Source organism: Oncorhynchus mykiss, chromosome 19 (genome assembly GCF_013265735.2).
Source record: "Oncorhynchus mykiss isolate Arlee chromosome 19, USDA_OmykA_1.1, whole genome shotgun sequence".
Lineage (NCBI taxonomy): Eukaryota > Metazoa > Chordata > Actinopteri > Salmoniformes > Salmonidae > Oncorhynchus > Oncorhynchus mykiss.
In genome coordinates this window covers 63,139,698-63,153,847 of record NC_048583.1, presented here as the reverse complement: position 1 = coordinate 63,153,847, position 14,150 = coordinate 63,139,698, and the positions used below count along the sequence as shown (strand labels likewise).

At 38.4% G+C, this 14,150-nt stretch overlaps 2 protein-coding genes across 4 annotated transcripts in view; both read right to left on the bottom strand.

Annotated features, from left to right (window-relative positions):
* Window positions 1–495, bottom strand: part of pcnx1 (pecanex 1) — a 78,806-nt gene extending 78,311 nt beyond the window's left edge. For 2 of the 3 annotated variants that reach the window (XR_005037831.1, XM_036955352.1), the window contains exon 1: window positions 9–495. Coding sequence is in view for 2 of the 3 variants with exons in the window: in XM_036955352.1 (XP_036811247.1) it covers window positions 9–161 (153 nt within the window). In the remaining variant the exon portion in view is untranslated. The remainder of the gene's footprint in view (window positions 1–8) is intronic. The other variant, XM_036955351.1, reaches the window with a different exon arrangement.
* Window positions 496–1,218: 723 nt separating this feature from the next.
* med6 (mediator complex subunit 6) lies at window positions 1,219–12,425 on the bottom strand. Its single transcript, XM_021574931.2, has 9 exons — window positions 12,314–12,425; window positions 11,828–11,990; window positions 10,874–10,965; window positions 8,884–8,966; window positions 8,463–8,571; window positions 2,698–2,816; window positions 2,451–2,478; window positions 1,768–2,259; window positions 1,219–1,680 (listed from the first exon to the last, which is right to left on the bottom strand). The coding sequence occupies exons 1-8, from the start codon at window positions 12,333–12,335 to the stop codon at window positions 2,120–2,122; spliced, it is 756 nt and encodes a 251-aa protein (XP_021430606.2). The 5' UTR covers window positions 12,336–12,425; the 3' UTR covers window positions 1,219–1,680; window positions 1,768–2,119.
* Between the last annotated feature and the right edge of the window lie 1,725 nt (window positions 12,426–14,150).

Below are 14,150 nucleotides of genomic sequence, written 5' to 3'. Positions count from 1 at the left end.
ACACTTACCATGTAAAGCGTGAAGGGGAAACATAGTAGGAATAGCCAGAGGTAGAGGTGTAGAGCATTGACAAATGTATTTTGATGGGGATCATAGTACCATCCGCCTGTGATTGAAGCCCAGACCCCTTGCCTGAGGATCTGTAGAGTTTGAGATCCCATGTTTAATCCCCTTCGATTTCCTTGGGAGAAAAAAAAACGACTAAATAAAAGGGGCGACACGAATGCTAGCCGTCGTGAAACATTACCAACAGTGCAGTGTTTTCAGACACTGGCCTGAAAATCCACACTGCAGCCATCTTCTCTGCAACTAGCCAGCTGGGGCACTGTACTCGGTCCTCCACTGAGAAAGTCTTCCTATCCCACCACGCCCTGCGAGCTGCTTCTTCTTCGGTCCGTGCTATCTGGTATCATTCGGATGTCCTTACGCTATGGTCCCTGCCCATTGAAGTTGACATTTTAAAAAGGTTCAGGCTAAGAGTTATGGTTAAGGTTAGAGTTTAGGATAATGACATCCCAAGGATTCCAGATAGCACTAACCCTTCTTTACATAAACAAACGGGCAATGGAAAAAGAGTGTAGCGAAGACAACTCTGTGAGGGTAGTTTGAAAACGGTCACACAATATTACACTAGCTAAATAGCGCCCCCTTTTGGTACTGTACTGATTTTCAGAAAATCTCGGTGTGCCATATTTTTATTTAACCAGGAAAATCAGTTAAGAACAAATTCTTATTTACAATGAAGTCCTACCCAGGCCAAACCCTAACCCAGACAACGCTGGGCCAATTGTGCATCACCATATGGGACTCCCAATCACTGTACGGTTGTAATACAGCCTGGAATCAAACCAGGGTCTGTGGTGACACCTCTAGCACTGAGTTGCAGTGCCTTAGACCACTGTGCCACTCTGGAGCCCTGGAGTGTTGTGGCATGACTTCCACTGCTGTATTTTCAATCATGACAGATTTTTCAAGTTACTAGTCAAATATATTAATTGATCATCAAGTTAAATCATCTAGACACTAAAATCTCATTGAATCTCATCAAATGAGATTGGTCCAACTGCAAGGCTCTTCAATATCTCAGGAGGATCCCATAGCTGATGTCCAAAGCAGACTATCTATATTGACCACACCTGGCTACATTAGATTACATACATTTAATCACATTAAAAAAATACATGTTTTGATGAATAATGACAAACTCAAGTCACTGCAGAATTTTTGAAAATTATTATATTCAGAAAAGCATGAAACATTTTTTTTTCAATGAAAGCAGACAATGGATTCAGGATCACTTGACGTGGAAAAAAAAACAATTACATATTGAAAAAATAAATTGTGTGGATGTGTATTTATGCTTCAGAGATAACGCCAAAAAAAACAAGTCTCCCCACAGTCACGACTGAGTAAGATACTGCTGATGTCAACAGTGCATAGAGATTTACCGGTGATCTCAGTTTCCATGTTACCTTCAAAAAAACTGCAAATCCACTCGGGTCCTTAACCTCTCACCTCTAGCGTCATCACAGAGAGAAATCTTGGGGCGATAGTAAGATGTACATGTTGTCAGTAACTAGACAGTTCTAGAACATGGATGGAATGTCCCACGAGGTCTGGTACTGGGACAGACAACTCATAATGTCTGCTCATGCCAGCATCTCAAATGGCACCCTATTCCCTATATAGTGCACTACTAGGGCCTATTAGGGCCCTGATCAAAAGTAGTGAACTATGTAGGGAATAGGGTGCCATTTGTGACTATTAATTTGCCTAATGCCATTCCAAGCCCGTCAGAAACAGGATGATGGGTTGCTATGGTCTGTTTGGTCTGGAAACTGGGATGTCGGTCCATTTCCACACACCTTCCATCAGACACAAACCACTTCCTTAGCCATGTTCAGTCAGATAGGGTTGTACCTGTCCCATATGTCCTTTCAGTGTGCCGTGCCAAAGTGAGAATGGACATCATGACGAAGGCCAAGAGGCTCACATATAAGCTAGAATTAACAAAAGGTGATACTGGCAAGAGCAATGTGAGTTTTTTTTCTCATTTTCTTATTATTTTCTTTTAAGGATGGACATAATCAGAAATATATACAGGAGTGGCCATCGTTCATCACTGTAGCCTGGCACGTTTCTCTGGAGGTGGTTTGCTGCTGGGGGGAGCTGGAGCAGAGGTCTTGGTGGCTGGCTCTCTCTCTCTCTCTTCCTGTTTCACCAGCTCTACAGGGGGTTCAGTCTCCTTCTTCACCTCCACTACAACAGAACCCATACAGTAGATTAGACACAAGGTGGCAAAACAAGACTCCGACATGTCCAGATTCGGGAAACATGACCAAACCTTTTCCAACAGTAATGTTCATCAACATTTGAGTTGTTGTTAAATGTCTAAATCCCATCGTAAAAGAATAGCAAATGGTTCTGTCATATTAGCTGTACACTCTTACCTGGGATGGGCTTCTCACCAGGCTTAGGCTAAAATTGTTGCGAAATAAAAAATAAAATAAATTACACACAGAATATAGATGAGCAAATGTGAACCTCAATAATACACTGTTACAACTGAATGAATCGGAGTATGGCTGAGATATTAGCAACACGATCCATAATTCTGACTAACTGATTGGTGGCGTATATTGGCTGAGATATTAGCAACACGATCCATAATTCTGACTGATTGGTGGCGTCTCTTACCTGATAAAACGTGGGAGGAAACTTGGACCTCAAATCGAGTAGAAGTGTGTCAACACGTTGCCTCTGGAACAGGGAACTGGGTTCCTCTTTCTTCTTCGACTTCGGCTTGGCTTTGGCATCTATAGACATCCAATTTAAAAAAAATGTTATTGGTCACATGCACATATTTAACAGATGTTATTGGTCCATACACATATTTAACAGATGTTATTGGTCCATACACATATTTATCAGATGTTATTGGTCCATACACATATTTAACAGATGTTATTGGTCCATACACATATTTAACAGATGTGATTGGTCCATATTTAACAGATGTTATTGGTCCATACACATATTTAACAGATGTTATTGGTCCATATTTAACAGATGTTATTGGTCCATATTTAACAGATGTTATTGGTCCATATTTAACAGATGTTATTGGTCCATACACATATTTAACAGATGTTATTGGTCCATATTTAACAGATGTTATTGGTCCATATTTAACAGATGTTATTGGTCCATACACATATTTAACAGATGTGATTGGTCCATATTTAACAGATGTTATTGGTCCATACACATATTTAGCAGATGTTATTGGTCCATATTTAACAGATGTTATTGGTCCATATTTAACAGATGTTATTGGTCCATACACATATTTATCAGATGTTATTGGTCCATACACATATTTAGCAGATGTTATTGGTCCATACACATATTTAACAGATGTTATTGGCCCATACACATATTTAGCAGATGTTATTGGTCCATACACATATTTAACAGATGTTATTGGCCCATACACATATTTATCAGATGTTATTGGCCCATACACATATTTATCAGATGTTATTGGCCCATACACATATTTAGCAGATGTTATTGGCCCATACACATATTTAACAGATGTTATTGGCCCATACACATATTTAGCAGATGTTATTGGTCCATACACATATTTAACAGATGTTATTGGCCCATACACATATTTAGCAGATGTTATTGGTCCATACACATATTTAACAGATGTTATTGGCCCATACACATATTTATCAGATGTTATTGGCCCATACACATATTTATCAGATGTTATTGGTCCATACACATATTTAACAGATGTTATTGGCCCATACACATATTTATCAGATGTTATTGGCCCATACACATATTTAGCAGATGTTATTGGCCCATACACATATTTAGCAGATGTTATTGGTCCATACACATATTTAACAGATGTTATTGGCCCATACACATATTTATCAGATGTTATTGGTCCATACACATATTTAGCAGATGTTATTGGTCCATACACATATTTAACAGATGTGATTGGTCCATATTTAACAGATGTTATTGGTCCATACACATATTTAACAGATGTTATTGGTCCATATTTAACAGATGTTATTGGTCCATACACATATTTATCAGATGTTATTGGTCCATACACATATTTAGCAGATGTTATTGGTCCATACACATATTTAACAGATGTTATTGGTCCATACACATATTTAACAGATGTTATTGGTCCATACACATATTTATCAGATGTTATTGGTCCATACACATATTTAACAGATGTTATTGGTCCATACACATATTTAACAGATGTTATTGGTCCATACACATATTTAACAGATGTTATTGGTCCATACACATATTTAACAGATGTTATTGGTCCATACACATATTTAACAGATGTTATTGGTCCATACACATATTTAACAGATGTTATTGGTCCATATTTAACAGATGTTATTGGTCCATACACATATTTAACAGATGTTATTGGTCCATACTCATATTTAACAGATGTTATTGGCCCATACACATATTTATCAGATGTTATTGGTCCATACACATATTTAGCAGATGTTATTGGTCCATACACATATTTAACAGATGTTATTGGCCCATACACATATTTATCAGATGTTATTGGTCCATACACATATTTAGCAGATGTTATTGGTCCATACACATATTTAACAGATGTGATTGGTCCATATTTAACAGATGTTATTGGTCCATACTCATATTTAACAGATGTTATTGGTCCATATTTAACAGATGTTATTGGTCCATACACATATTTAACAGATGTTATTGGTCCATACACATATTTAACAGATGTTATTGGTCCATACACATATTTAACAGATGTTATTGGTCAATACACATATTTAACAGATGTTATTGGTCCATACACATATTTAGCAGATGTTATTGGTCACATGCACATATTTATCAGATGTTATTGGTCCATAAACATATTTATCAGATGTTATTGGTCCATACACATATTTAACAGATGTTATTGGTCACATGCACATATTTAGCAGATGTTATTGGTCACATGCACATATTTAGCAGATGTTATTGGTCCATACACATATTTAGCAGATGTTATTGCTGGTGTAGTGAAATGCTTGTGTTCCTAGCTCCAACAGTGCAGTAGTATCAAACAATTCACAACAATACACACATCTAAAAGTAAAAGAATGAAATTAAGAAATATATAAATATTAGAACGAACAATGTCGGAGTCCGGAGTATAAATATATACGGGTAACGGGTGTATAGAGTATAAATATATACGGGTGTATAGAGTATAAATATATACATGTGACGGGTGTATAGAGTATAAATATATACGGGTGTATAGAGTATAAATATATACGGGTGTATAGAGTATAAATATATACATGTGACGGGTGTATAGAGTATAAATATATACGGGTGTATAGAGTATAAATATATACGGTGACGGGTGTATAGAGTATAAATATATACGGGTGTATAGAGTATAAATATATACGGGTAACGGGTGTATAGAGTATAAATATATACGGGTGTATAGAGTATAAATATATACGGGTGTATAGAGTATAAATATATACGGGTGTATAGAGTATAAATATATACGGGTAACGGGTGTATAGAGTATAAATATATACGGGTAACGGGTGTATAGAGTATAAATATATACGGTGACGGGTGTATAGAGTATAAATATATACGGGTGTATAGAGTATAAATATATACATGTGACGGGTGTATAGAGTATAAATATATACGGGTGTATAGAGTATAAATATATACGGGTGTATAGAGTATAAATATATACATGTGACGGGTGTATAGAGTATAAATATATACGGGTGTATAGAGTATAAATATATACATGTGACGGGTGTATAGAGTATAAATATATACATGTGACGGGTGTATAGAGTATAAATATATACGGGTGTATAGAGTATAAATATATACGGGTGTATAGAGTATAAATATATACGGGTAACGGGTGTATAGAGTATAAATATATACGGGTGTATAGAGTATAAATATATACGGGTGTATAGAGTATAAATATATACGGGTGTATAGAGTATAAATATATACGGGTGTATAGAGTATAAATATATACGGGTAACGGGTGTATAGAGTATAAATATATACATGTGATGGGTGTATAGAGTATTAATATATACGGGTGTATAGAGTATAAATATATACATGTGACGGGTGTATAGAGTATAAATATATACATGTGACAGGTGTATAGAGTATTAATATATACGGGTGTATAGAGTATAAATATATACATGTGACGGGTGTATAGAGTATTAATATATACGGGTGTATAGAGTATAAATATATACATGTGTCGGGTGTATAGAGTATACATATATACGGGTGTATAGAGTATAAATATATACATGTGACGGGTGTATAGAGTATTAATATATACGGGTGTATAGAGTATAAATATATACATGTGACAGGTGTATAGAGTATTAATATATACGGGTGTATAGAGTATAAATATATACGGGTGTATAGAGTATAAATATATACATGTGACGGGTGTATAGAGTATAAATATATACGGGTGTATAGAGTAGAAATATATACATGTGACGGGTGTATAGAGTATAAATATATACATGTGACAGGTGTATAGAGTATTAATATATACGGGTGTATAGAGTATAAATATATACATGTGACGGGTGTATAGAGTATAAATATATACATGTGACAGGTGTATAGAGTATAAATATATACATGTGACGGGTGTATAGAGTATTAATATATACGGGTGTATAGAGTATAAATATATACATGTGACAGGTGTATAGAGTATTAATATATACGGGTGTATAGAGTAGAAATATATACGGGTGTATAGAGTAGAAATATATACGGGTGTATAGAGTATAAATATATACATGTGACGGGTGTATAGAGTATAAATATATACATGTGACAGGTGTATAGAGTATTAATATATACGGGTGTATAGAGTATAAATATATACATGTGACAGGTGTATAGAGTATAAATATATACGGGTGTATAGAGTATAAATATATACGGGTGTATAGAGTATAAATATATACGGGTGTATAGAGTATAAATATATACATGTGACAGGTGTATAGAGTATAAATATATACGGGTGTATAGAGTATAAATATATACATGTGACGGGTGTATAGAGTATTAATATATACGGGTGTATAGAGTATAAATATATACATGTGACGGGTGTATAGAGTATTAATATATACGGGTGTATAGAGTATACATATATACGGGTGTATAGAGTATAAATATATACATGTGACGGGTGTATAGAGTATACATATATACGGGTGTATAGAGTATAAATATATACGGGTGTATAGAGTATAAATATATACGGGTGTATAGAGTATAAATATATACATGTGACAGGTGTATAGAGTATAAATATATACGGGTGTATAGAGTATAAATATATACATGTGACGGGTGTATAGAGTATTAATATATACGGGTGTATAGAGTATAAATATATACATGTGACGGGTGTATAGAGTATAAATATATATGGGTGTATAGAGTATAAATATATACATGTGACGGGTGTATAGAGTATAAATATATACGGGTGTATAGAGTATAAATATATACATGTGACGGGTGTATAGAGTATTAATATATACGGGTGTATAGAGTATAAATATATACATGTGACGGGTGTATAGAGTATAAATATATACGGGTGTATAGAGTATAAATATATACATGTGACGGGTGTATAGAGTATAAATATATACGGGTGTATAGAGTATAAATATATACATGTGACGGGTGTATAGAGTATTAATATATACGGGTGTATAGAGTAGAAATATATACATGTGACAGGTGTATAGAGTATAAATATATACGGGTGTATAGAGTATAAATATATACATGTGACGGGTGTATAGAGTATAAATATATACATGTGACGGGTGTATAGAGTATAAATATATACATGTGACGGGTGTATATAGTATAAATATATACATACGGGTGTATAGACATTTTGTGGATCGAATATTTAGTATACGTAGGATAGAATAGTAAATATACAGCTATAGTTAATTATTTATTATTATTTATTATGAATGGTTGAAATACATTAGATACATGTGCTATAAAGGTCACGGGAAAGCCATGATTTACTTCCTTCCTGCCTTAGGCCATGTTTAGTGAAACATGCTTTTGATAGGCATCACACATTAAAAATAATGATTTATTGTTCGGAATGAATACCAATGGACCAATAAACTCCCCTGTAAAACAACAGCAAAAAAACTGTAATACAACCACAACCAAGGGTTAGAGTTCACCAAATCCCCATTCCACATTTTCCTCATTGAAAAGAATTAGAATTTCAGTGTACTTTCTGAATTGACTAGAATTGACACCAACACTGGCAAACATACCTCTCTCCTCCTGGTCTTTGAAGTGCCACCAGTATCCTTTAGATGGGTGATAGCGACAGTACGACATGGCCTCATCGAAGGCAGACTGGACACCGTGGACAGCAGACAGCTGTGGGGAGAATAACAGCAGTCAATACACATGACGACCGAACCCCATCAGCTCATATGTCAACCAGGATTGAGATCAATTCCAATTCAGGAAGTATACTGCAATTCCAATTCTCTTCCAATACTTTTTAAAAAATTTGATTTACTTTCTGAATTGACTGGAATTTAAATGGAATTGACCACGACATAAACCAAGATAATTCCACTCTTTTCTAAAAACCCAAAATAATAACATAGTAATGACAGTTATAACAACATAGTCATAACACTATAGCATAGTAATGACATGGCCAGGGGGTTAACTCTCTCTTACCACTCTGGATCCAATAACTGTTCCCAGATCAGGAGCCTGATACACCACTCCGGCTATAATGTAGTAGTCAGACAAAGGGATGACTGGGGAAACAAACACACAATATAGAGTACAGGATATAGAATTAGAGCCGGGAATAAAGGACATGGGAAGATGAGCTCACAATATACAGTTGAAGTCGGAAGTTTACATACACCTTAGCCAATTACATTTAAACTCAGTTTTTCACAATTCCTGACATTTAATCCTAGTAAAAAAGTCCCTGTCTTAGGTCAGTTAGGATCACCACTTTATTTTAAGAATATGAACTGGCAGAGTAATAGTAGAGAGAATTATTTATTTCAGCTTTTATTTCTTTCATCACATTCCCAGTGGGTCAGAAGTTTACATACACTCAATTAGTATTTGGTAGCATTGCCTTTAAATTGTTTATCTTGGGTCAAACGTTTCGGGTAGCCTTCCACAAGCTTCCCACAATAAGTTGGGTAAATTTTGTGATGGCCACTCCAATACCTTGACTTTGTTGTACGTAAGCCATTTTGCCACAACTTTGGAAGTATGCTTGGGGTTATTGTCCATTTGGAAGACCCATTTGCAACCAAGCGTTAACTTCCTGACTGATGTCTTGAGATGTTGCTTCAATATATCCACATAATTTTCCCTCCTCATGATGCCCTCTATTTTGTGAAGCGCACCAGTCCCTCCTGCAGCAAAGCACCCCCACAACATGATGCTGCCACCCCCGTGCTTCACGGTTGGGATGGTGTTCTTCGACTTGCTAGCTCCCCCTTTTTCCACCAAACATAACGATGTTCATTATGGCCAAACAGTTCTATTTATTTTTCAGACCAGAGAAAATTTCTCCAAAAAGTACGATCTTTGTCCCCATGTGCAGTTGCAAACAATAGCCAGGCTTTTTTATGGCGGTTTTGGAGCAGTGGCTTCTTCCTTGCTGAGCGGCCTTTCAGGTTACGTCAATATAGGACTCGTTTTACTGTGGATATTGATACTTTTGTACCTGTTTCCTCCAGCATCTTCACAAGGTCATTTTCTGTTGTTCTGGGATTGATTTGCACTTTTCGCACCAAAGTACGTTCATCTCTAGGAGACAGAACGCGTCTCCTTCCTGAGCGGTATGACGGCTGCGTGGTCCCATGGTGTTTATACTTGCGTACTATTGTTTCTACAGATGAACATGGTACCTTCAGGTGTTTAGAAATTGTTCCCGAGGATGAACCAGACTTGTGGAGGTCTACCATTTTTTTTCTAAGGTCTTGGCTGATTTCTTTTGATTTTCCCATGATGTCAAGCAAAGAGGCACTGAGTTTGAAGGTAGACCTTGAAATACATCCACAGATACACCACCAATCGACTCAAATGATGTCAATTAGCCTATCAGAAGCTTCTAAAGCCATGATATCATTTTCTGGAATTTTCCAAGCTGTTTAAAGGCACAATCAACTTAGTGTATGTAAACTTCTGACCCACTGGAATTGTGATACAGTGAATTATAAGTGAAATAATCTGTCTGTAAACGATTGGTGGGAAAATGACTTGTGTCATGCACACAGTAGATGTCCTAACCGACTTGCCAAAACTAACAAGAAATTTGTGGAGTGGTTGAAAAACGAGTTTTAATGACTCCAACCTAAGTGTATGTAAACTTCCGACTTCAACTGTAGAGTAGAATGATAGGATAGTAGGATGTAGAATTAGAGGAATAAAGGAACATGACGTAACCTTTCCAAGAGGTATTGATAAAGATGTTTTCTGTAGTGTGTGTGTGTCGGAAGTCTGTGGTGTGTGTGTGTCGGAAGTCTGTGGTGTGTGTGTGTCGGGAAGTCTGTGGTGTGTGTGTGTCGGAAGTCTGTGGTGTGTGTGTGTCGGAAGTCTGTGGTGTGTGTGTGTCGGAAGTCTGTGGTGTGTGTGTGTCGGAAGTCTGTGGTGTGTGTGTGTCAGAAGTCTGTGGTGTGTGTTCTCTGTGGATCACCCTGAGTAGGAGACTGTCTCTGCTGTTTCCTGATGATGTAGAGGATGGGCTCCTGGGCATGAAGGAGAATGTACTCCACTCCAACCATCTGACTGAAATAGACACACAAATGTATGTCAGTTAGGCTAGTAACTATATTATTACACTCACAGAAAATGATCCATGGGATGGACGGACAGTTTTGCTGACACAGTTCCTGGATCCTAGTCCTGGACCAAAAAAGCATTTTCAATGGACACTGTCAATGGGACTAGTCGGCTTAATCTGTGTCAGGGGCAGTGTTAGTGTAATAGATGTAACGAGTAATATGTTGGCCTAATAAATCACTATTTTAAGGTAACAATCCCTGGTAGCCTACTGATTAGAGCATTGGACTAGTAACTGGAAAGTTGCTGGATTGACACCCCGAGCTGACATGGTAAAAATCTGTCGTTCTGCCCCTGAGCAAGGCAGTTAACCCACTGTTCCCCTGAACAAGGCAGTTAACCCACTGTTCCCCTGAGCAAGGCAGTTAACCCACTGGTCCCCTGAGCAAGGCAGTTAACCCACTGTTCCCCTGAACAAGGCAGTTAACCCACTGTTCCCCTGAACAAGGCATTTAACCCACTGTTCCCCTGAAAAAGGCAGTTAACCCACTGTTCCCCTGAACAAGGCAGTTAACCCACTGTTCCCCTGAACAAGGCATTTAACCCACTGTTCCCCTGAACAAGGCAGTTAACCCACTGTTCCCCTGAGCAAGGCAGTTAACCCACTGTTCCCAATGGCACAGAAGACGTGGAGGTCGATTTAAGGCAGCTCCCCCGCACCTCTCTGATTCAGAGGGGTTTCGTTAAATGCGACACATTACAGTTGAATACATTCAGTTGGACAACTGACTTCCCTTTTACACTGGAAACCGGCTAATAGCCAGTGTGTCAGCCATATTCAAAGCCAATAACAAAATAAACCCTTTACTTGAGATGTTCCAGAGTGAGCCGCTGCATCTTCACCACCTCGTTGTTACAGGTGCGGTCGTAGAACGGATTACTCCTCTCGGAGAAATAGTCCAGTACATTGCCAGGGTTGAGGATGGGCACCCAGCCACTATCAACCCACGATATCCCCAGGAGGTTGTTGTCTAGAAGGAGCAGCAGGTAACGAATGGAGTTACACGTTTTATTACAAGAATAGGGGTAAACGTGTAGGTATAACGTGCACAATTGTTTTGTTGAAAACAGGCTGATTAGTTTGGTAAACAGATCGTTAACTGTCTTGCTAAGCTAACGCGCCAGCTAAACTAGCTAGCTTTGTGCCGTCAAGCAAATGATGTTCCTGAAAGCTATTTATTACAATTCTCAGAAATCGTAAGAGAGATACATTAGTGTTCATGACTATTTCTTCGATTTTCAATCGGACACACAATACATTACTTTTCAATTAATGAAAGAAACACTTCGCTACCTCTCAAATCCACCGACGCCATCGTGTGCTGTAAACAAATGTCGCACAGAAGCGTCTGTCGCTGGTGGATGACGTATTCAGCAGCGTCAGGTCTAATGGCGCGTTCAAAACAACTGGGAACTCGGAAAAAAACGAGCTCCGACAGGGGAAAATATTTTTTGAACTGTAATCCAACTCGGGAACTCGGGCCTCTTGAACTCCGACCTGAAGATCACTGATGTCATGATGTGACCTCGTATTCTTCCGAGTTCCCAGTTGTTTTGAACGTGGCATAAATACACCTTTTTGTCTAATTGACATCAAAAGTTGCTTTAATTTTATCTAACCGTAAACGCTTTCCCTAACCTTAACCTAATTCTCCCAATCTGCTACGTTAATTATCCTAACCTGCTGCGTAAGTTCTCCTAAACCTGCTAAGAAAAGTACCGTTTCTAGACAAAACCATGAGGCCCCCCGTCAGAACATGCGAGGACGTAGGGAGTGTTAACTAAGATTGTATGTATGGTTGGATAGGTCAATGCAAGGTTATCTTTACACTTCTTTGCAATTATTTACAAGTCAGTAGTCTAATGTTTTCAAGATATATTAGCCACGTGAGAGACACACAGAGAGAGTTAATGATTCCAGCAGTCAGTCTATTTTTTATCAAAGATTAACCACTAGCCTTCTTTTCACTACCAGTTTGTGGGGAAACTCACCAGCCAACATGCTGATAGCTGACATAGACAGATGCAACATGCCCCCCCCCCATACCATCCAGATGGTGAGCTGATAGCTGACATAGACAGATGCAACATGCTCGATTAGTTAGGCCACTTGGAATAAAAGATCAAATAGACTTATTATGAAGGATTTATTGGAATAACATAATGAAACGAGCAAGATGGAACTTAATGAAAGGGATTGGGGATTAATTGCCAGGCCGACAGCCTACGATAATGTCCTTGTTATTAACTTGATTGATATGCTGCTATCTGAGTAAGATTATGGGATATTGGGAAAGCCCTGGGATGGTAGAGTGTAACAGGCCTAGCCTAATAATGAAGATGTTGTCCCCAAATGGCACCCTAGTCCTTACATAGTGCACTACATTTGACCAGAGCCTATAGGGCCCTGGTCAAAAGTAGTGCACTAAATAGGGAATAGGGTGCCATTGGGGAAGCAAACATGGGCTGCGTCAGTGTCAGAGCTGGGATACCCTGGGCTGGTTGTATGTACCTCAGTGGGGTGCAAGTCAGACAGTAGGGGTCAGTGACACTTGCTTCAACTTTTACCTCGGTTGGAACTTCTAGACACACCCAAACAACTGCACTTCAGTGGTCAGTGTGTATTTGGGATAGTTATTTGCAGTCTGGGTGTGGTGCTGAAGCTGAATAGTAGGCCTGTAGACTAAATAACTGTCTGGATGTGGTGCTTGGTTCCAGGCCCTCTCCTCTTCTCTCTATATGCTAAGCCACTCAGCTCCGTCATATCCTCACATGGTCTCTCCTGTCTTTGCTATGAGGTTGACACTCAACTACTTTTCTCCTCCCCCCCTTTCTGACAGCCAGGTGGGCGACACCCATCGCTGCTTGCCTGGCAGATATCCCAGCTTGGATGTCGACCCACCACCTCAAGCTCAACCTCGACAAGACAGAGCTGCTCTCCCTCCCGGGGAAGGCCTGCCTGCTCAAAGTCCTCATGTCACCCCGCTCCTCTACACACTCCACCGGCGTTCTGTCGAATCTCACATCCACTACAAGACCATGGTGCTTACCTAATGAACAGCAAGAGGAATTGTCCCTCCCTACCTTCAGGCTATGGTCAAACCCTATACCCCAACCCATCCACTACAAGA

Excerpts from the sequence above, each read along its gene's own strand:
- med6 (XM_021574931.2), bottom strand. The coding sequence starts at position 12,335 with ATGGCGTCGGTGGATTTGAGAG. Across the intron at positions 11,991-12,313 it reads GGCGTCGGTGGATTTGAGAG|ACAACAACCTCCTGGGGATA; the intron begins GTAGCGAAGTGT and ends TGCTCCTTCTAG. Across the intron at positions 10,966-11,827 it reads CTCACTCTGGAACATCTCAA|TCAGATGGTTGGAGTGGAGT; the intron begins GTAAAGGGTTTA and ends TGTCTATTTCAG.